Genomic DNA, 23,291 nt, shown 5'->3' with positions numbered 1-23,291 from the left:
TGATCACCATCTAAGTCATAATAATAGACAAGCACAATGTGCTTATGCTGATGACGATGACACATAACAATTTCTGGAGTTCAATTAATGAAATGAGTTTGGAGATTTGGTTAAGAGCTACTTTGATTGATAAACGACACTCAAACATTTTAAGATTGCTGTTCATAAGAAGCATCAGCTAATGTGAACCATGCCTCACAAAAAGGAGCTCTCTATAGACATACGATCAAGAGTAGTTGATCTGCATAGGGCTGGAAGGGGATACAAAGCAATCTCAAAGTGTTTAGCCATCCATCAGTCAACAGTTAGACAAATTGTCTATAAATGGAGACAGTTTAGTACTTAGGCTACTCTTCCTAGAAGTGGGCGCCTAGCCAAGGTGACTCCCAAAACACACAGAATCCTCAATGAGGTAAAGAACTCACAAATAACAGCTAAAGGCTTGAAGACATCACAGGAACTGGCAAACATACCTGTTCATGAGTCTACCATACGTAAGTCTTTGAACACCAAGAAGGAAGCTACTGCTCTCCAACAAAAACATTGCTGCGTGCCTGAAGCTTACCAAAGAGCACCTTGGCAAACTGCAACATTACTGGGAAAATGTCTTGTAGACTGATGAAACAAAAGTTTACTTGTTCGAGAAGGGCACACTTTACCAACATCAAAACATCAACCCAACAGTGAAGTATGGTGGAGGGAACATCATGATTTGGGCTTGCTTCGCTGCCTCAAAGCCTGGACCACTTGCTATCATCGAAGGGAAAATTAATTCCCAAGTTTACCAAAATATCCTACAGCATAATGTTAGGGTGGCTGTCTGCCAGTGGAAGCTTAGTAGAAGTTGGGTTATGCAGCAGGACAATGGCCCTAAGCATCTAAATAAATTCACCACAGACTAGCTTCAGAAAAGAAAGTGTGCCTTTTGGAGTGGCCCAGTCAGGGCCCAGACCTTAACCCCTATAAACTGCTTCGGAATTACCTCAAGAGAGCCGTTCACACCAGACATCCTACAAATGTGTCTGAGCTGAAGCAATTATATTAGGAGGAGTTCCTCCTGAACATTATGCAGGTCTGATCCAGAGCTACCAAAAAAGCTTGTTTGAAGTCATTGCTGCCAATGGAGGTTCGACCAGCTATTAACTCATATGGTTCACTTACTTTTTTCTCCAGCACTGTGAATGTTTAATTGGTATGTTCAATAAAGACATAAGAAATTAGAATTAGGATAAGATCACATTTTATGGCAAATCACTGCAGAAAAAAACAATGTATGGTGATAAGGATATTGGGTCTGCAAAGTATATCAAAAACAAAAACACTTTTTTTTTTCATTTTCATTTAATTTTGGATGGAGTAGGCAATGATTAAAACCCTTGCACCTTTTTTGCCATCTTCACTTACTGTCCTGTGGGTGATGTTTCTTACTTTGCAATCTTTTCAAAGTAAGGAAAATCTCAAATGGGGAAACATACATTTATATAATCCTGGCAGGAGTTCTAAACCCTCTCCTCACTTTATTCAAAGCTTAAAATACACATTAGGTCTCCGGCCAAAGTGTTGGCCTATTAGTTATGCAGCTTTCCAAATAGCATAATTGAATAGCACCATTGCACTCACAATTTCCTCAGTCTGTCTCTTGTAAGCTTTGACTTTCAGTTGTAGTTTGTCAACCAGATCTTGGAGCCTGAAAACGTTCTTCTTATCTTCTTCAGACTGCAATGAAGAGCAACAAAAGGTTGTTGGTTGAGAAGATCTTATTATAAATGGCTTTTTACTTTAAATTCCTATATTGTCTTTGAAATTAAGGTGTTACTGCCTGCATTGTTGCGCCTCAAACTTTCTATAAAGTCAAAATGTAAAAAAAAAAAAACACAAGTTTAACTCCTAACAAACAGTGTTGTTCCAATAATTTGAAGTTTAACCTGAGAAAAAAATACTGACCTGGTATGAGAGCTCCTTGACCCGCCTCTCATATTTACGGACCCCCTTTATGGCATCAGAGCTGCGTTTCTGTTCTGAATCCAGTTCATTTTCAAGTTCCCTCACCTGAAAGCAGACAGAGACCAATGTCAGTGAAGGCCAAAGGCTGGGTTGGTTCTGTCCATAATTTCAGAAAGTTCTCTATACACACCCTGGCCTCCAGTTTCTGGATCTGCTTCTTTCCCCCTTTCAGAGCCAGTTGTTCAGCTTCATCCAAACGAAGTTGAAGGTCCTTCACAGTCTGGTCAAGGTTCTTCTTCATCCTCTCAAGGTGAGCACTGGTGTCCTGCTCCTTCTTTAGCTCTTCAGCCATCATAGCAGCCTGCGTATAAAGCAATACTTAATGTCTGCAGTGGTCACAGTAGATGTAGTCCAGGTCACCAAAACATATTGATGGACAAAATCCACATTTATTATGTTATTTTATATCAATGTAATGCTCTTCAAGTAATAAAGAGTCAACATTTGTAGCACAAGTTATAAGTGAGTATAAATACAGTCTATTGTTTTCCAGTGGGTTCCTTGCAAACACTAGAATTTCCATATAAAAAGCTTACAGGCTTGAAATGGTTTCTGAACTTTCAAAATTTGCATGATTTTTTTTTAATATTGCATGACTCAGTGCTTTCTGTTTTTTTTCTGCATTTCATTCTTAGAAGGAGCAGAATAAAATGCAAAGACAAAATAAAGACAGTTCACAAAAAAAAACCCATGAACTTACGTCAGTGATGGCCTTCTTAGCCTTTTCTTCTGCATTGCGAGCTTCTTGAATGGCTTCCTCAACCTCACTCTGGAGCTGAGCAATGTCAGTCTCATGCTTCTTCTTAGTGTTAATCAAACTTGTGTTCTAAAAAAAAGAACAGAATTGTCAAAATGTGTACATGTTGTTAATTGGCTGCTCCATTCATGGCTAATGTTTGGCTTGCATATGGGTAAAAGTCACCTGTGTGTGCAGAAGTTGGACACGTTCGCTTGCATCCAACAACTCTTGCTCGGCCACCTTCCTGCTCCTCTCAGTCTGCTCCAGAGCTGCTCTTATTTCTTCAACCTCTGCCTGCATCAGGTTGGCTCTGCGCTCAACCATGGCCAACTGCTCTTTAAGATCGTCATTTGTCCTCAAGGAGTCATCCAAGTGGATTTGGACATCCTGGTGAAAACAATTGCAAAGAAACATAAAGTGGTTTGCATGGTTATGTACCAAATTTAAATCTTTGGTAATGTTATTTTCTTGACACTTTAATCCTATTGATTGGGTTGTCTGATTAATTAGCACTCCAAGCGTTCAAAGAACATGCGCTTATCCATCTCTTGTTAAAAGAAAACAGTATTAAATTTGATAGTTGTTCTCCTATAAAATCTAGATGGTTAAGCTGCCCTACCTTTGTGCGCAATAATGTAAATGAACAGCTACTGTTCTGATCAGTGTAATAAAGGCTTGGGGTTCAGGTTGTTCAGTTTTGGGGCCCTGGCTGTCCAAGCAAGGGATTTACGCTGTCCAGACTTGGTGTCCAGGCTGCTAGAAACAAATTCCTCTATAGACATGTATCATGCTATATTCTTTGGCTGCAATGTTTTCACATTTTTTAATTTATATCCTTTTTCTACCTTTGAAGAGAAGTTGTATGGGGAACACATTATATTGGTCATCTTACTTTGGAGTTTTATTTGATATTGTTTGAAGTTTTAGGTGTGAAGTTTGCCTTCAGTTACTTCTTATTAAAACATAAAAAAAAAAAATTAAATAAAAATATTTATCTGCATTGTGGTCATTCACCTTAAGCAATGCTTGGACATTTCTCAGCTGCTTCTGAGATTCAGCAGCTTGGCGGTTAGCATGACTCAACTGGATTTCCATTTCATTTAAATCTCCTTCCATTTTCTTCTTCACCCTCAGAGCATCATTTCTACTTCTGATTTCAGCATCCAGGCTGCTCTGCATTGCTTCCACCACCCGCACATGGTTCCTCTTCATTTGGTCAATTTCTTCATCCTTCTCAGCAATCCTCCTCTCAATTTCTGATTTGACTTGTGTAAGCTCCAGCTGGATTCTGAGGATCTTTCCTTCCTCGTGTTCAAGGGATGCCTAGGGAGCAGAAGACACTTGATGAAGCACCAACAAAACAATCCTTTAGGATTCTCTCTGTTTTAGGTAATTATACAGCAATACAGCCATATGTAATGCAAAATATGGTTAAATGAATATATTTATGATTGAGTACCTCTGCCTCCTCCAGAGCAGTATGGATTTCATTCCTCTCCTGCTCAATTTGCTTCTTGGCCTTTTCTACTTCATGCAAAGTCTTGGAACTTTCTGACACTTGCTCAGTGAGGTCGGAAATCTCCTCTGTGGTCAAATGAAATATTTTTTTATTGTTTTAACAAATTGTTTCATTCCTTGTGATCCATCGGATTCCACAAAGTTAAGAGATACAAAAAGGTAACACAACAATGTTAAATCAGTCTAAGAAAAGACTTCATGAGTTCAAAGGATGTGGTCAGCCAATATAAAATGAACTAATGGGAGTAACAGGAGGTCTCTCTAAGATTGGTCAAGGAAATAAAATGCATACAGATATTTGCAAAAAGAGACAAATAACATTTGATCAAACAGAAATAATTTATTACGTTGCAAATTCTTGTTCTCCCGCTTGATGGTTTCGAGCTGGTCAATGGACTCTTCATAAGCGTTCTTCATCTTAAAGAGCTCAGTACTGATTGATCGGGTTTCTTTCAAAGAAGCTTCTAGTTCAGCTTGGGTCTCCTCGTATTTCTGCTTCCAGTCAGCCAAGATCTATGCAATGTGGCGTGAATAAATAATGATATTGAATGAATAACATTAAATAATATTAAATGATAATAAATTATATTAAATACATAAATTATATTAAAGCAATTATTACGGAGCACATATAGAAGGGACCGTAATATAATTCAAGTGAAGTTATTGCTATAGAATTACATCTATACCTTATCAAAGTTCTTCTGCTTCTTGTCCAGGGCAGCGCAGGCAGCATTGGATCTCTCCACATCAACCATGAGATCCTCAACTTCATTCTGAAGCCTCTGTTTGGTCTTCTCCAATGAAGCACACTTGGAATTCACTGCCTCAATTTGCTCCTCAGCGTCCTGTAGTCTCTGGGCCAACTTCTTCCTAAATTGAAACAGGCATAACAGTCGTACTGTATAATTTGAAACCACTTGGTTCAGAAGTCACCAGTGGTTTCTGGTCCCAGCTTCCAATATAGAGTGATGACCTAACAATCTCTTTTGCAACTAAACATTTCTCATATAAAGGATACCAAATAGACTTCTAAATATTAAAAAAATACATGAGATATCAGTACAAGCACTGGTAACTCACTTGGCTTCCTCAAGCTCCTCTGTGCGCTGAATGGCATCTGTCTCATATTTTGTTCTCCATTGAGCGACTTCACTGTTGGCCTTGGACAGTGAGCGCTGAAGCTCAGACTTTGCCTCCTGCTCCTCTTCATATTGCTCCCTCAAAAGGTCACAGTCATGGCGTGAAGACTGTAAGCTGTGTGCCAGGGCATTCTTGGCCTGTACAGCCAAGCACATGTCGATATATTGGATGGTAACAAAACTGTACTTTGAGTTCTATGACTGCAGTGGTGAGTTACTTCTAGCATTTAATGTATATATTATACCTTTATCTCCTCCTCCAGTTGTCTCTTCAGCTCTTCAAGTTGCTGGGTGAAAGCCTGCTTGCCACGAGAGAGCTGAGATATCAGAGCATCTCTTTCTTCCAGTTGTCGAGAATATTCACCTGTTCACAATATGGCATTTAATGTGATTCCCGGAGGGTGACTAAGCCTTTTATATCATCTAATTCCCAACACAAATATACTGCACATAATAACAATCTAACAAGCTCACAAATTACCAAAAGGTGACTTTAAAAGGCCACTAAACAAAATCTATCGGCTAGTTTATGTAAATCAGTTTAAGTGAACTCTCATGGATGAGTGGATGAGTGTCCAAACAGCATTTTGAATGAAGGGGACATTACCAGTACTTTTCTAGTTTGTATCTTCCTTTTGGGCAACCCACATAACGGCCAACTTTTCACTTAGGTGCCATATATAGCCAAAATAAGCAGCTAACATGGAACAACAGGCTGCACCAAAAACTTACAGAAATGCCAAATATGTCATCCTTTGTTTGGTTATACCTTTACATGTTTGTGAATGTTTGTGTAGCACTTTGACATAAAGGTTTGTTTCTTATTTAATTTTAGTAGTCATTGATTATATTCACCATTTTCAGTTTGCAGACGGGCTCTTTGAGCATTGATATCATTAATTTGCCTCTGGTGTTCCTCTTCTTTTGTCTTCAGCTCGCTCAACTGATCTTCCAGTGTTCGGGACATCTTCTCATAATTGGCCTGAGTATGACACAGAGGAGTATTAAAGTCTTTTTTTTTTTCTTTTTTTTTTCTTTGTTTTTGCTGTGTAACCTCGCTGAAGAGATTTACCCTCTCTATTTGTCTTGGTCACCACTTTCATCAGGATAGAAGGTTATGGGAAATCCCAAATTTTTCAATACACTAACTGTTGATCCAATGGTGGACGTGAACACCTATTGGTTGGGGCCCTTGTGGCTTCTATATTTGGTATAGTTTGTTTTACACTATTACTGTTATCACCTGCCCAAGTGGTTGGGTGGCCAGGTGTAGTCCTGCTTGACCCCCTCCGCCAGGCCTACAGTGTTAAGCCTGGTACACGCTAATAGTTTTTTTTCCGTTTAACCCAGCAAGTTAAATGGAAAAAAAACTGACCACTCTGGTCGAAGCCACTGTACTAACAGTTTGATGTTAAGACAACAATCTCCCCCCTGAGCTGTTGTGTTCTGACAGGGGGACCCCCCTCCCCCTCTTGCCAGGACACTCCGATCAGCGCTGGTATTCCAGACAGCTCATCTGACAGAAGACTGTTGCTTCTATCAGAGACTAAGCTTATAAGGATTAGACACTTAACCAGTAGCTTATAATGCTGCATGCAGTTTCCCAATTGGGATTACGCTTATGTGCACCAACAGCAAAGTGGGCACCAATGTTAGCCGGCTGGAGGCCTAGGGTGTAGGACTGTCTCTTTAGATATGTCATTCTACAAGGACCACTGGTTATTTCCTATAGAAGTAGGGGTATAACTGCAGTAGACCTGGGCTATAGGGCAATCACCTCTGAATTGCACCCATACTGTTAATGTGATTCCTGCCGGCTTCTGTCAGACTGGCTGACATACACACAGGGCGGTTTTTATTGAACCGGCCAATGTCTCCTGACATTTGGCCCGTGTGTACTAGGCATAAGTCTACCTTGTAGACCATTTGTTAACTGGCTTTTTCATAGAATATGGCCTTTTCCACATCACAGAAGACGATGCAAAATGTTCCAATGGGTAAACCTTAAAGGGTACCTCCACTCTTGCGGAAAAAAATAAAGCAAATAAAATAAAATAATATAGCATACAATTGTTACAGAAGCCATATTGTAATTGAATGTTAATTAAAAAATTACCTTTCCTTTTCAATCTGCAGCTGCTGTAACATTCTATAAATTCAATGCAATATGGCAACCTGGAGGCATTCTGTACACAGTTGGTGTACAGAAAGCCCCCAGAAAAATAATTTTCTGCTTGTGTGGAGAACTCCCTGAGAGTTAATAACTTCTAAAGAGATGTGGACACTGCAACCTTTCTGATCAGAACCCCAAAAGTGCGTCAGCTGCTTGTAATACATTAGTTTCCCCCCTTCAGAATCAGCCCTGTACAAGACATGATCTAACAAAGCTATTCCTTCGGAGCAGAAACAGGTAGGAATCACAAAAACATGTGTTAAAAACCTTGTAAAGTACATAGATCACCCAGAAGGGATTGTTTTTTTACTGAAACAAAAGTGGAGTTACTCTTTAAGTTCCCCCAAGTAACTAACCCTTTAAAGAAACTTTTTATTTCTATTTTATATAAAGCTTACTACTCAGAAATGATTTCTCAATTTGGAAAGAGTTATTTGCATCAATGTTGCAGAGAGCCCTCTATGAGGCGTCTATACACTATAATCTAATAATAAAACACTTTATATATATTAAACACAGAATGTCCAGGACCATGTTGATGAGGCCAGTAAACCAAGACAATATCTGTGCTACTAAATGGGGCACTTAATTTAGGGACCTGTGTACCAACTTTGTATTCACCCAAAAGCCAACTCTGCTTTCAGAGAAACCCAAATGATGATCTCAAAGATTAAGGAACTTTCCCCTATGAATAATCCCCGGTGGGCTGGGGCGAAACATGTCAGGGGACAGGGTATACATCCATACTAGGATCGGCTATGGCGAGTGGCGGTTTCAAGCTAAATTGTTCATTGTTCACTGGATGGGTTTTTCTTACACTGGCGTCCCTACTATCCTGAATGCTAATGGGGTTCTACACTTCAGCCTAGAGGGGCACCACCAAGTACGTATGACCTTAATATAAGGAATTTTCCTCCTACAAAAATGTATCTTTCACTTACCTTGTATTTAGTAACTGTTTCCAAGTTGCTTGCGAGGTCATCAAGTTCCATCCTCAGTTCACTCTTCTCCTTCTCTAATTTCTGTTTGACACGTTGAAGGTTGTCAATCTGTTCTCCAAGTTCTGCAGAACTGTCAGCGTGCTTCTTCCTGAGAGCTGCAGCTGTGGCTTCATGCTGCAAGGTGGCTTCCTCTAGGTCTCGTCTCATCTTCTGGAATTCTGCCTCACGTTTCTTGTTCATCTCAATCTGAACAGATGTTGCCCCTCCAGCTTCCTCCAGACGTTCGCTAATCTCCTCAAGTTCCCGGGAGAGATCAGATCTTTGCTTCTCAGCCTTGGCCCGGGCTGCCCGTTCTGACTCAATTTCTTCTTCCAGCTCCTCAATGCGGGCCTAAAGTTAAAAAAGATAAGCAATTGTGAATAAGAGCCATATGACATTGTGGGAGAGATTTACTAAAACTGGAGTGTGCAAAATCTGGTGCAGCTCTGCATAGAAACCAATCAGCTTCCAGGTTTGATAGTCAAAGCTTAAAGTGATTGTAAAGTCTAGATTTTATTTTAAAACCGGAAAGATGTTATACTTAGATGCTCTGTGCAATGGTTTTGCACAGAGCAACCCCTAAACCCCCTCTTCTGGGGTCCCCCCGCCAGCTCACCAGGCCTTTTTTCTGTGTGTCCACATAGCAAGCCATTTGCTATGGGGGCACATTGGCGTGCTCCCCTCAAGCCGTGTGTGTCTATTGGGCTGTGCTCCATAGACACACACAGTATGGCTCGGCCCTGCCCCCTGGTCCCTTCTCACAGAATTAGCTTGACAACAATGGCTGCTGCTGTTTCTCAAGTCCCTGTGAGAAGAGGAAGAGAGGGGAGAGAAGACTGCAACCAGGCACAGCACTGCATTAAGGTAAAAAAAAAAACACCTAGCCTTTAGAACCACTTTAATTGAACAAGCTGAAGTTAGAAGCTGATGGGCTACCATGCACAACTTCACCAGATTCTGGGTGCTCCAGTTTTAATAAATCTTCCCCTGGGATTATTTGATGAAACTTCTGTCAACTGTTGGCAGACTTAACAGATCATACCTGAAGCTCTTTGATCTTCTTCTGCAACTGGGCACCAAGGGCCTGCTCGTCCTCAATTCTGCTACCAAACTGGCTTATCTCAAAGTCTTTCCTGGTGTGAAATTGATATGGTTTAGTCATTTAGTCATATATGTCACTTGGTGATATAAAAAAAAATTACCGACACCATAGAATAAGTAAAACCATATATATATACATGATGGTCAGTGGAGGTCGGGAAAGACATAACTGAGGCGGAATGGGGAAAAGCCTTCCTCTTCACGAACAAAACCTCCGTATCAAGCTATACACAAGAGAAAAACTACAAATTGTTGTCAAGGTGGTATCGGGTCCCAACTACTCTCAGGATCATGTTCCCATCAAACTCGGACAGATGTTGGAGATGCAACACATTGGAAGGTACTTATATACACATCTGGTGGGAATGTGATGTTCTTCTCCAATTCTGGACTCAAATTTTTCAAATTTACTCTGACGTCTATAACAAACCACTATTACCATCACCCTCTATCGCCCTCCTATCCATCCTTCCAGGGACAATCAAATCACAAAAAAACGGCCTTCTGAAATTTTTTGTTAGTGCTGGTAGACAGCTCATACCCAGACACTGGAAAACTACTACGCCCCCCTCCCTAATTGAATGGGTAAGAGAGGTAAACAATTACATGCTAATGGAGGAAATGCAGGCCAAAGCCCTAGACAAGTATGCTAAATTCTCCTTCGTCTGGAGTATCTGGAGGACTTACTCTACCTCAGACAAACTCAAACAAAGACTTTCGGCTAAGAACCCCACCTAGGAAATGAAAAACCCATACCCATTATACCTGTTATTTACAGTAAAGACCTTATACATAGACCGAAGCTCGTTGTCTCCCCCACCCCCCATCCCCCCTCCCCTCTTATTATCTCTCTATTCTACACCTATTTCGCCTTCATCTATTCTATCTTTCCTTTCTTTCCCCTTTTTTAGGTCTCCGATATAATCTCTCTAGATGCAATATAAACATAGGATCTCCCACGGAAATGGAGATCTGAATTCCTGTTATTAACCAAACTGTTGAAACTTATGTACACGTTGATTATTCTAGACTACCTATGTCCAGGGATGCAGCAGGCTCCCAAAGGGGCATCCCAACATAGCATAGTTAATGCTTACATGTAAACAAACACTTGGTATACGAGTTTACTGTAATATTTCATTTATAATAACCCTGACACCTGTAACCGTTTGCACTAATTTAATACCTAAAAGATAAAACTGTTTATTAGGAGACTATATGTCAGGTTACTGACACTGTTTACACTCCTTTATTCTGTTTTTTTTTTTATATATATGTTTATATTCTTGTGAAACATCAATAAAAACTTATTGAACCATATATATATATATACATGGCATATTCTGTGCTATTTGTTGCATTAGCATTGGTTCAGTTGTTTGGCTAAATCTATATGGACACCTACTTTTTCAACTTCTCATCCAGTTGTTGCCTATCATTTTCTAGGTCCATGATGGTCTCCTGAGCTAATTTGAGATCACCCTCAAGTTTCCTCTTGGATCTTTCAAGGTCCATGCGCAACTTCTTCTCTTGTTCCAGAGAGCCTTCAAGCTAATGTAAAAAAATAACATTTTAGCGGCATGAATGTATATACTGTATGTTTGTAATGGGATTTAGAGTGTAGCTTCTTACTCACATCGTCAACTTGCTGCTCGAGCTTGGTTTTGGCTTTGGTCAATGTGTTGACTTTGTCCTCTTCTGCTTGGAGGTCATCAAGAGTTTGCTGGTGAGCTTCTTGAAGTGCTTTCTTTTCCTTGGTAAGTCTGGCAATGTTCTCATCCAGAACGGCCATCTCCTCTGTGAGGTTTTTGACCTTTTTAAAAAAAAAAATGTATTTCATTATTGGTCCATTAAAAACAACTTAGTTAACTAGATGATTGTAGAAAACATTGTATGTGTGAAAAAGACAATGTGAAAAAGACAACTTGGACAATTACAGTTTTTTTCAAACATGCTTATTTTACCTATTATAAATTACCTTGTTCTCTGTGGCATGCTTCTCCTTCTCAACTTTAGCCAGTGTCAGCTCTAAGTCATCAATGTCCTTCTTCAGTTCGGAACACTCATCCTCCAGTTTCCTCTTCTTGGCAGTCAACTCAGCATTTGACTCTTCCTCATCCTCCAGCCTCTCGTTCAGCTCCTTAATCTTGGCCTCTAATTGGATCTTAGTTTTGATCAGCTGATCACATCTCTCCTCTGCATCTGTTAAATTCTCAGATTCCTGTTCAAAACAAACATTTATTAGTGAAAATGTTCTGATTATTATCCTTATCTTTCAGCCTCTCATTCAGATCCTTGCTTTTTCTCCAATTCAATTTTGCCTTCAGCTGATCACAACTTTTAGGGTTTCTAACTGGAGTGACACAGGGGCTACAAATTGCAGATACTTCAAAAGAAGAATTCCAGGTGTGGAAATTTGACATAGCTTGGACCAATGTAACTTTGCATACAGTATACCATACCTGGGCGATGCCCCTGGAATCTGGAAATCATTGTTGTAGACACTGCTACTACAGTGGTCTCCACTAGCTTCCAGGTTGCCCTACTGCATTGTGAACACAGGAGGTCGGCTGCTTGGCATGGGTGCCATTTTCAGAGATTGCTTTGCATTTTCTCAATGAGTGCAAAACATTTTCTGATTGGATAAGGCGGTGACCCAGGCGGTGGCCAGTTTCATTGAGAAACTGCAAAGCATTCTCTGAATAACGCCTGTACCATAGCTCCCAACTGTCCCTGATTTCGAGGGACTGTCCCTGATTTGGAGCAATGTCCCTCTGTCCCTCGTTGCTCCTCATTTGTCCCTCATTTTGGTCTGATCTATATAGATGTATATAAAATGCACTTTTTATTTATCAAAAAGTTTTTTTCAGCGCTAAACCTTTCATCTGATTTCTAAATTGCTGCATTTGTAAATTCCAAAAGCCAATATAAATCAATAGTAGTGGTAAAAAAAGGACTTGTGGGTTTAACCAATCTTGTTTTTTTGTACAATTCTCCTTTACGGGGGCGTGGCCAGGGGTGTGTCCTATGCCTGCATACTTTTTCTGATAGGTGTCCCTCATTCCCATCTGAAAAAGTTGGGAGGTATGCTGTACCAAGCAGCCGACCTCTTGTGTCTAGAATGCGGTAAGAGCAAACGCTCGGCACAGGACCTGGAAGCTAATGGAAGTCACTATAGTAGAGGAGTAGTAGTCTTCTACAGCGATTTCCAGTTTCTAGAGGGATCCCACCGGTATACAGTAGCAGCAGAAGGTACACTGGTCCAAGCTGGACCAATGTAACTATGTGAAAATTGCCATACCTGGAATTCTTCTTTAACCCCTTCATGATCAGGGTCCAAACAAACCTTAATGCCCATAGCCAATTTTGCAACTTTGACACTTGTTAGTAAAACTGTACATATCATCGCAACTACTTAGTGTATCCGGATGAATTATACCTTGTTTTTTTTTTTGTTTTGTTTTTCAGGACAAATTGGGCTTTCATTTGATGGTAAATGGTAATGGATATCCCCTGATTTTTTTTTCCTATCATAGGAAAACTGGCCCAAAATAGTAAAAAAAAAACATTTTTTAAAAAACTAGTGGTATATTTGTTGCTATTATCATAACGTACCACCAAAGAACAACCAAAAAAAATTCTCCTGCTCCTGACGATCCCGGAGATAATGCATATGTGTATATTATTTGTTGTTTGTACCTGTAGTAGGGCCCAGGAACAATAGTGCTCATTTTGCATTTTTTATCCAACCTACAACACACTGACTGACCCTGACCTTGATCTAGCTATTTTTTCTTTATTTTTTTATTTTTTCCACACATTTGTTTGTTTATATTTTTTCTCTGCTAGCAAGAAGAGAAAGATACAATGTATCTTTCTCTCCATTCAGAGGAGAATAAAAAAAAAAACACAGGGGTGTGCTGCACAGTGACTGATCACTGTGATCGCTAATTAGAGGCTATCACAGCGACTGTGTGTTTTATTTTGTTTTGTTTTTTTGGGGTTTCAATGCTTTATTGAACCATTATTTCATAATACACTTAATCACAAAAAAAAATCTAACACCACAAATTCTCCTTTGACGTCATAAACAAAGTCAATAACACAATTTGATCCTATTTACTGTTCAAATTTATATTCGTACATAGACCTTTGCGTCCCTAGATCATAAACCATTAAATTAACTAGCAGACACCAAAAAAGAAGGAGAGGAGGCCATCCGTGGTGATCCTGGAAACATAGAAAGTGAGACCAATTCTGGTAGTTCAGGCAATCCTCTGCCTGTAATATGTACCGTCAGTTGAAATACAGCCGACCCCCGCGAAGTCGCGGTTCAAAGTTCACAGGTTCATTTGTTCGCTGATTTTTCCTTAGAATCTAACTAATAATTGCACTCGGAAACCCCCGCAATTTCACGGAAAAAACGCAAATATCCACCGCAATTTTTTTGAGGCAATATATAATTTTGTATGCGTTTTAAGGCTAAATTATTAAGAACAATTAAATTTAATTATTACTGTATTTACCCCACTTATAACAAAGAAAGTTACAGCGCATACCAAGGAAAACGCGCTTGTATGAATTACAGTACATATAGGGGTAACATCGGTATTTTACATTTTATCACTGTGGGAGACATAGCAGTACAGTACTGTACAGTATACGGGTTTATCTTTACATTCTTTTTTTTTTTTTTTTTTTTTTTTTTTTTTTTTTAAGGGTAATGTATTAAGCTGAGTTTGAAATGAAATTAAAGAGGAACTGCAGTCTACTCACATAATTTGTAATAAAAACATCTTTGCTATTCTGAAGCTTCCCTCCAACCACTTTGCATATTATTTTATATATGCTGTGATTCTGTACTTGCCAAATATGCTGCACAAATCTCTCTCCACTGAGTCTGGCTGCCACCATTTTAACTGTGGGCAGCTGAAGCTGCTGCCTGTTCACTTCCTGGATTTACACAGACACACAGAGGCACGCCTCCAGCTCTGCAGCTCTCATTGGCCCTCTTATGACTCACCCGCCCCTCCCTTCCTGGCAAACTCTCACGAGAGGGAGAGAGAGCTGTGCATGATGTCATAAGCCTAGGCTAATGACCAGACAAGAAACAGGAAGTGGGATGTATAAGGTATTTACTGGCAGTTAAAAAATGTTTTACTATCCAAAGTAAAACAACAAGGGCAGAAGATTTAATAGATGGAAAGATAAAAAAAATGACTGCAGGTCCGCTTTAAAGTGTTTTGGGAGTATATTTGAGGGGAATAATTAGGGTTTAAACAATAAAAAATAGGCATTTATAGGCATTTTTTTTAACCACATCCAAAATGTTTCGCGGGTGCTTTAGGAACGTAACCCCCACGAATTTCAGGGGTCGACTGTATATCCTTCCAGAATGGTCTCAAATACAGACACAACTACCACAGATGTAGCATTGTCCAGGGGCAGACCGACCATTCGGCCACTCGGGCACTGCCCGAGGGCCCCGGGCCACTAGGGGGCCCCATCAGGGTTGCCAGCCTCAGTAAAACCAGGGACAGTATGTAAAAAGCCAATAGAAACATGTCTGTGTACATGTGATTGTATACTGTGTGGGTGTGTATGTGTGTGTGTATACTGTGTGGCCCCATAATCTCCTATTGCCCGGGGGCCTCATCAGTTGTCAGTCCGCCCCTGGCATTGTCCCAAGTTCCTAGCCACAGCGCCAACAATTAGGCGGATAATTAGGTAGCATCTTTTGTATTCTATCAGGGCATCGATACCACCTGGATAAGATTTTGTAATTCCTCTCTTGTATCACGTGATAGGGAACCCAGACACTCAGTTTCCAATCATTAGTAGGAGACTTTCAGTCTCTGTGCTGGGAGCACACTGTGCAGCGCGCTCCCAGCACAAAGACAAGAACAAACATATGCGGCACCCGGGGCTTAAAGCCCACCTCCTGGACGCTGCATATATGTGTTCCTATATTGCACATGTGTCAAACACAAGGCCCACAGGCCGAATGCGGCCCACCAGGAATTTTTGTGTGGCCCTCACACCTCTCCTGCAGCTGAGGCACCCCCCTCGTCGTCTCTGACTCCCCCCCCCATCACCTTGTCTCAGCAAGCAGCAGAGAGGAAGACAGAACTCCTCCTACATATCCTGCGCTTCTTCCTGCAGCCACGGAGAGACCAGTCCCTGCCCCCATCTCAGCAGACAGAAGCAGAAAGGACAGAACTCCTCCTACAGATCCTGTACCTCAGTGTGCAGCTGCAGCACTGGGATCAGCCCTTCATCCCCATCTCGCTAGTCTCACTATTTAGCAGTCTCCAGCAGCTGACTCCAGCTCGCCTCTGGTCCTCCTCCAGACCCTACACTTTCTGCTTCCCAGCACCACTCCCCAGCTTCTTCCTGGCAGCAGCACAAGGAAAGGGGGATGTACTATGATTTAAGGGAGGGTAGGGGATACTCAATTCAATTGCTATTTTACTTTCTATTTTCTCACTAATATTTTTGACTGAGACTCACAGACTGGACTTGAAGAAGAAGGTCGTTTTTCTCTTGGAGAACTTTGACCATCTTCTCCTCAAGCTCCTTCCTCCTTGCATCTGACTTGGCCAGAGCCTCCTTGGTCTTCTCAAACTCTTGCTTCATGTTGGCAAATTCTTTCTCAGATTCGGCACTCTTCAGAAGAGGCTTGATCTTGAAGTAAAGCTTCATCCATGGCCAGTGTTTGACATTCATGAATGATCGGATGTTGTACTGAATAGTGAACAAAGCTTCCCTGGAAAACAGAACAAAACATTTTCACCTCATTCAGCAGACTTAAAAATGATTAACGTGGATCTGGTTTTGACAGTCCGACAGAAACTAGAGGTTTATATGAAAGCCTGTACCCTATATGGAACATGTTTATCTACTCGGAGGAAGGTATGGCTCTCTTCGATGTGGGTCCCAATGGTTGATGGAGTCAATGTATTCTGTCCTCTGGAACTGAGTGGCTCTTCAAAATTTGGCAGTTTTCTGTCACATAAAGGGGTTCCCCCGGAGGGTGTCCCACTTTGAGATTCCTAGTCGAGGCATCTTCATGACATGCCAGGTCATTGCCCACAGGGGTCTATCCCCCCCACTTCCCTTTGTTGGGACAGGATAGCATTCTTGTTGATTATGATTACGTATATCATTTTGGAACTTGATGGATCGTATTGGTCTATTCCTTGTTTCTCCAGGTCCTAGTTTACTGTATTGGTAATTAAATACTAATAGAGCCTTCTTACATTATGTTTTTCTATGTGTATAGTCACTTGGAAACTGCCTTCCTTTCTTAAATAAAAAAAATAAAAAAAAAAAAAATAATAATAATTAACATATGAGTAAGAAAATTAATTATTCCCGCGCTACCTGTGGCTATAGGGATGAATAAACTAGCTGCTGCCAACACCTAATCGGTCAATCAAAACCAACACAAAGAATAAAGTAAAAATCAATAATTGGTGTTGCGCTCTAGGTAAAAACTAAAATAACAGTGATATATAGAAAGTGTTGTAAAACCAAAGTAGATAGAAAGTGGACGCATCTGAAATCAAGTCCAAAATTCTAATCAGACAATAATGTAAACAACCTAGATATGTTCTAATATATAAAGTGATAAAAGTGACAGAAGTGACATATAATCTTCAGACTGTATAAATAAATTGCACGCAATTAAATTTGTCAAAATAAAAAACTCTTCAGGTGAATAAAGTTCTCCAAGAGAATAGTGGCCATATAGACGAGTAAACTGAAGTGCTGCTCCAATTAACACTCTGTGCGGACAATATAACAGTGACTGGTTTCTTCAGTGCAAGTGCACCTTTGTGTAAATTAGCCCCTTACCTTACCACTGTAAGGTAACAGCGTGAAAGAAAAGATAGCATCCAACAAAATCCAAGCTCTTGTAGTGGATAGCTGGTGGTTTCTTGTCTGTGCAGCTCAGCAATGCATGGAAAACGAAGAGGAAGGTTTCCAGGTTCAATGCCAGTGTATAAAAGGAAAGAAAAGGGGGGGCCCAGATCGTGAACTATGTTGAAACTTTGAATCCATTAAATTTAAAACAGACCGTTTGGTACTCACATTAAATTAAATAAAAACAAACACAGCACCACGAAGCGACGAGCTCGCAACCTGGCGTCACTTCCGGTGCCTATCTGTTCCAACGCGTAGCGTCACGGTCACGTGACTTCATCAGGGAATGATGAAGTCCCTGATGAAGTTACGTGACCATGGCGCTACGCGTTGGCACCAGAACTCGCATCAGCTCTTCGCTCGTGGTGCTGTGTTTGTTTTTATATATTTTAATGTGAGTACCAAACGGGTTGTTTTAAATCGAATAAATTCAAAGTTTCAGCATACTTCACGATCTGGACCCCCCTTTCTCTCCTTTAATACAGTGGAATTGGACATGAAAACCTTGCCCTTTGTTTTCAATGCATTGCTGTGCTGCACAAACGAGAAACTACCAGCTGCACAGACGAGAAACCACCAGCTATCCGCTAAAAGAGCTTGGATTTCATTGGATGCTATCTTTTCTTTCAGGCTGTTACCTTACAGCAGTAAGGTAAGGGACTAATTCACACAAAGATGCACTTGCACTGAAGAAACCAACCACTGAGTCACTGTTTATATTCTCTGCACAGAGTGTTAACTGGAGCAGCACTTCACAGCTTCAGTTTACTTGTCTATATGGACACTATTCTCTTGGAGCACTTTTTTTATTCACCTGAAGAGTTTTTTATTTGGACAAATTTAATTGTATGCACTTTATATATACAGTCGGAAGATTATATGTCAATTCTGTCACTTTTATCACTTGCACTTTATATATTAGAACATATCTAGGTTGTTTACATTATTGTCTTATTAGAATTTGGGACTTGATTTCAGATGTGTCCACTTTCTATCTACTTTGGTTTTCCAACACTTTCTATATATCACTGTTATTTTAGTTTTTACCTAGAGCGCAACACCAATTATTGATTTTTACTTTAATAATTAACATATGTTTTTGTCCTGGGGTGAAGACTTTCTTCTTAAAATATCTGTCAGGATCTACGTCTCTAAAAGCTATGTCAAAAATGCTATGTCTTAAAAAGCTGGTCATTATGAAGACATAATGGTAAATATTATAAATATACGAGTTGGGGAATCCATTCTTTAAGTGAACACACACCTCCTTTCCATCATCTTCTTGAACTCCACTCTCGACAGATATCCTCTGAATAATGCTTGAGTGCGTGTGATGATGTGGACCAAACGATCGTCTCTCATTTCTTCCAGGGTACCCAAAAGACCAGCTTTGAAAAACACCTTCAGATTTAGAAAATACAGCGTTACAGTTATTAGAGCTACGAACGTTTTTCGCTTTTGTTGAACATATTAAATATAAACAACTGAAGCTAGTGGTAAGCACCTTGGTATGGCCGAATTTGTATTGTGTGTGGTCAACATCAATGGATGCAAGAAGCTTCTCAGAAGCCTTCTTACTGTCGATAAACTGACCTTCTGGAATAGCACTTGCATTTAAGATTTTGTATCTAGAAAAGAATATAGAAAATGTTTGAGCCATTTTACATGATTAACCATATTCTGATGCCCTGAGTTAATATGATAGCAAAAAGTATCTCGAGCCGACCACAGCTGGATCGAAATTCAGCCGTTTAGCCAGGACCAGCTGAATTTCTATTCATCTATGGGCAGGCTGGTTGTACTGAAGTCGATCAATCAATGGACTTCAGTACAATCAGCCTGTTGGCTTTTTTTTCCACTTGATCACTGCCCCAAGCTATAGCAGCCAGCAGTAATCATTGGATTTTGCTGGTGGGAAAAGCTCCCCATGCTCCCTGCCGGCAGAAAACATTAGCACTGCGGGAGGGGTTCCCCCATCCACACACTGACTGTGTGGATGGGGGAATCGAGCAATTTTCTTTCCTTTAACCCGCAGTTGAAAGAAAGAAAATCGCATAATGGCCTGCCTTAGACAAAAAAAAAAGAGAATTTCATTGAATTCATATATACTTTCATATCACTTTCTGTATCATCACAATGGATTAACCAACTATTTTCAATCCTCTTAAAGTATATCTATTATTATTATTATTATTATACAGTATTTATATAGCGCCAACAGTTTACGTAGCGCTTTACAAAAAAACTAAAGCCTAAACCTTGTTTTTTTGGATAGTGTATTGAATTAATGAAACCCTGGTCAGGTTTTTTTTTTTTTATGTCTGTTTTCCAATGGGGAAAGTTCACTGCACTTACTGTCCTTGAGACACAAAAGAGAGTTAGAGAAAACTTTCTATATTTGGTAAAGGCAAATTCCCTCTTAGACAATTGTCATCAAAACATACTTCCAATGTACCCATTGGAAGATTTAGTTTCACCTACTGTTATGGACACAACTGTACTATTCTAGATTTCCTGTAATTTTTGTCCTACTGACAATATCCACCAGCAGGGCCGCCGATAGGGGTGTACCACCGGTCCCAGAGGCGTAACTAGAACCTTCAGGGCCCCGGTGCAAGAAATCATAAAGGGCCCCCTGTCCCCCGGCCGTGCCCCGCCCCCACGATGGCGAAACACCAGGTCCTGATTGCAAGTGCGACCTTTGTGACCCGGTAGTTCCATCACAGGTGACACAGTTTATTATGCCTCAGTTCTGAATGACCAGAGTCAGCGATCGGTGTGGATCACTGACTCTAATCATTAAGACAGGGAAAGGGCTGGTAAATGACACATTTACCAGCCCCTTCCCCGTTCTCCATCCTGACACATTCCCCGCAGGAGCTGGCTAGAGAGGAGGGAAGCCGGCAGTGTTGTTGGGGGGGCAGGGGGAGTTGAGGGAGCCAGGGGGTACACAGGGGCCTGGAGGGAAGCAGGAGCTGGATAGGAGGGGTGGCGAGGACCCCTCCAGCGCGGCATAAATTCCCCCTCCCCCCAATGTTTCAGCTTGGGTACCAGGGGCACTTGCCCTGCATCTCTTACAGGGTGCCAGGGATCCCAGATGCTGCAATTGCCCCCTCTGAGACAGATGGCATCTCTTTGATGGGGGGGGTAAGAGGATATGTGCTGGGGGGGCGCTTTGGGAGGAGACAGGACTTACAAGGTGTGGTGTCAAATCAGGCTCCCCCAGCCCCCCCCAGCACATATCCGTTTATCCCCCACTCATCACTCCTCCTGGTGTATTTTCGTTAACCCCCCTCTGAGTTACTATTGTCCCCCTCCTCTGAATACATAAAAACACACTGACCTCAGAAGCGCGGCTCTTCTAGTTCTATACTCTTCCTCCCCAGCTCCTCCTGTCTGTATATGTACAGGAGAACATCGGAGGCAAGGAGGAGGAGCCGGCTTCAGTGAGGTCTGCAAGGTGTGTAGCCAGTCAGCGGGGAGAGACATGCTGGCTGCCGGGGGGGGGGTGATCGCTGCATGAATGTGACACGAGGTACCCCGCAAGTGATGTGGGGCAGATGTCACGAGTGCCCACGCTGGTCCACCCCATTAGCCAGAGAACTGGAGCACAGTGCTGGAGCTTGCTCCCCAGCACTGTGCTCCGGGAATTAGCTCAGCATGTTTAAAACGGATTTTCCTGGGGGAGGGGCCCAGGGCCCCCCCACGATGGCAGGATGACAGGGCCCAGTCGCAGCGGCAACTGCTGCGACCCTGATAATTCTGCCACTGACCGGTCCTCCTGTAGGGGGCCCATCACACAGGGGGGGCCCGGACAGCAGGGGATTAGTGTGGTGGGACAGGTGGACAATTACAGACCAATGAACTGTGTCTGTGTCTCTCCCTCCAGCAGCGGAAAGCTGGTTTCTCCCCCTTTCCCTCCCACTGGCTTTCAGCTGTTGAAGGGAGAGACACAGACACAGTGCATTGTTCTGTTATTGTCCTCCCGTCCCACCGATCCTCCTCCATGTTCTGCCCACATCTGATGTAGGTGGTCAGGTAGGCTGTACGGGGCCCTGTGATTTCTAACAGCCACCAGAACAAATAAAGATGGTCAATTTACCCAAAAAGGACACAGACATTAATTACAATCTGAGAGGGGTTCCATGCTCTAACCAAAATAAAAAACAAAAGTTTAAATGTAATAAGTTTAGCTTCTTTAAAATGTTCAACTAATAGTTTTTAGTCTTTATGAAAAAAAAAGTAGTCTTATTAAACTACTAAATATTTGCACATTCCTGTCTATTTTATGTCTCTTTATATGTTTTTTCAATAAATGTTGTACTTTTTTATACTTGTGTATGGTCTGGTTTTACCTCCCATGCCCATAGAATGCCCCTACCTCCTTTTGCAAATTTTCATATGTGGGATGTGGCATGGGTTCTCCAGACCTTATTTCCATCTGAGGTTTCTCTTAAATAATTTTCTATTAAACCAAAAAGGGACAGTAGATGCCTCTACCCCTTCCTCTCATCCTCACTATCCTCAGGTACAAAAAAATCCACATCTCTTCAAGTATCCTCTTTAAGATTCTTACATAAGGAATATCTACAGCAGGAGCTAAGTCTTTGAAAGTCAATGCTTTTCTTACTGCGATGCAGGACCTAAATCCAATATCTAATATCTGGGCTAAATGTCACAATTAGTTCAGTGTACACCCTTGACCTCTAAGGCCAAGCACAATATGTATGTATCAAGCCTTTAGTCAAAGAATGTGTTTAATACCAGTCTTTATGGTTTATTTTTCCAAACTCTAACCTAAAACCAACCTAACTCCACCCCTGCGGAGCTTTAAATTGGCAAAACCTTTGATGGGACTTTTTTAATTTATGGCTCCAGTTGCTTTGCCCCGAAAAAAGACCCTAGTGTATGGCGAATATGATGAAGCTTAGGGTATGATTGAAGAAACATTTTAGGAGCTGGCTGGCCAGTATCTATACTACTGATTAAAATTTGGACAGCTGCTATATCAACTATATTGAATCTTCAGCCTATAAAAACATGCACAAACTTTACACCGACTTTGTTGAACTTTTATCTGTCCATCATTAAGATTCCCTCTCTACAACTTTGTATTGATGTTTCCCTGGCTTTACCACCCGGCTCTTTTGGTACCTCTGTTTGAAGTCAGCGTAAGCGATTCTGCTTGGGAAACCTTTTCTGCAAATCCTGATGCCCTCCAGTACTCCATTGCACCTCAGCTGATGCAGGACCAGAGCATGTTCCATGGCACCTTTGGGGAGAGAGATGGTGGATGTTTATGGATGCTTCTGATCACCTGACTGCACGCTAACGATTCGCCATTCACTGCCTTTGGATCTCACCTGGTGTTTTGGTCTCATTGGGAATGATGCATCGTACAAAGTGAGGATGAGTTGTCCTAAGATTGCTCATCAATTTATTTAAATTTTCCTGTTGCAAAATAAAATCGATAAATTACCTACAAGCTTTCCCAAACCTAAAACAACCTGAAACTGACTCTGCTAAATATTATAATTTTGTATAGGACACCAGGGATGGGGCTTTGATGGGAGGTATGTGTCCTCATGGTTTGGGTTGTGCTCCCTTTAAGGGGGACAACAAGAAGCAGTTGGAGTACTTACCTAGGCCAGATCTTGATCCAGCGATGTGCATGAGAGCCAGGGCTCTCACGGGTCTCTCCCTCCTGA

General features: G+C 41.3%; 1 protein-coding gene across 1 annotated transcript in view; it reads right to left on the bottom strand.

The window, feature by feature from the left end:
- LOC141113584 (myosin-4) overlaps window positions 1-23,291 on the bottom strand; it is a 58,100-nt gene that overhangs the window by 944 nt on the left and 33,865 nt on the right. Inside the window, exons 18-39 of the mRNA XM_073606781.1 lie at window positions 22,947-23,034; window positions 22,738-22,855; window positions 19,088-19,211; window positions 18,848-18,984; window positions 16,168-16,423; window positions 11,636-11,878; window positions 11,294-11,470; window positions 11,063-11,208; window positions 9,599-9,689; window positions 8,518-8,907; window positions 6,259-6,385; window positions 5,649-5,767; window positions 5,345-5,541; window positions 4,951-5,134; window positions 4,609-4,774; window positions 4,203-4,327; window positions 3,758-4,066; window positions 2,927-3,130; window positions 2,705-2,830; window positions 2,135-2,305; window positions 1,945-2,049; window positions 1,621-1,716 (exon numbers count right to left, since the gene is read on the bottom strand). Coding sequence (XP_073462882.1) covers window positions 1,621-1,716; window positions 1,945-2,049; window positions 2,135-2,305; window positions 2,705-2,830; window positions 2,927-3,130; window positions 3,758-4,066; window positions 4,203-4,327; window positions 4,609-4,774; window positions 4,951-5,134; window positions 5,345-5,541; window positions 5,649-5,767; window positions 6,259-6,385; window positions 8,518-8,907; window positions 9,599-9,689; window positions 11,063-11,208; window positions 11,294-11,470; window positions 11,636-11,878; window positions 16,168-16,423; window positions 18,848-18,984; window positions 19,088-19,211; window positions 22,738-22,855; window positions 22,947-23,034 — 3,699 coding nt within the window. The remainder of the gene's footprint in view (window positions 1-1,620; window positions 1,717-1,944; window positions 2,050-2,134; window positions 2,306-2,704; window positions 2,831-2,926; window positions 3,131-3,757; window positions 4,067-4,202; window positions 4,328-4,608; window positions 4,775-4,950; window positions 5,135-5,344; window positions 5,542-5,648; window positions 5,768-6,258; window positions 6,386-8,517; window positions 8,908-9,598; window positions 9,690-11,062; window positions 11,209-11,293; window positions 11,471-11,635; window positions 11,879-16,167; window positions 16,424-18,847; window positions 18,985-19,087; window positions 19,212-22,737; window positions 22,856-22,946; window positions 23,035-23,291) is intronic.

Source organism: Aquarana catesbeiana, linkage group LG12 (assembly GCF_042186555.1).
Source record: "Aquarana catesbeiana isolate 2022-GZ linkage group LG12, ASM4218655v1, whole genome shotgun sequence".
Lineage (NCBI taxonomy): Eukaryota > Metazoa > Chordata > Amphibia > Anura > Ranidae > Aquarana > Aquarana catesbeiana.
This window is presented reverse-complemented; position numbering and strand designations above follow the sequence as displayed.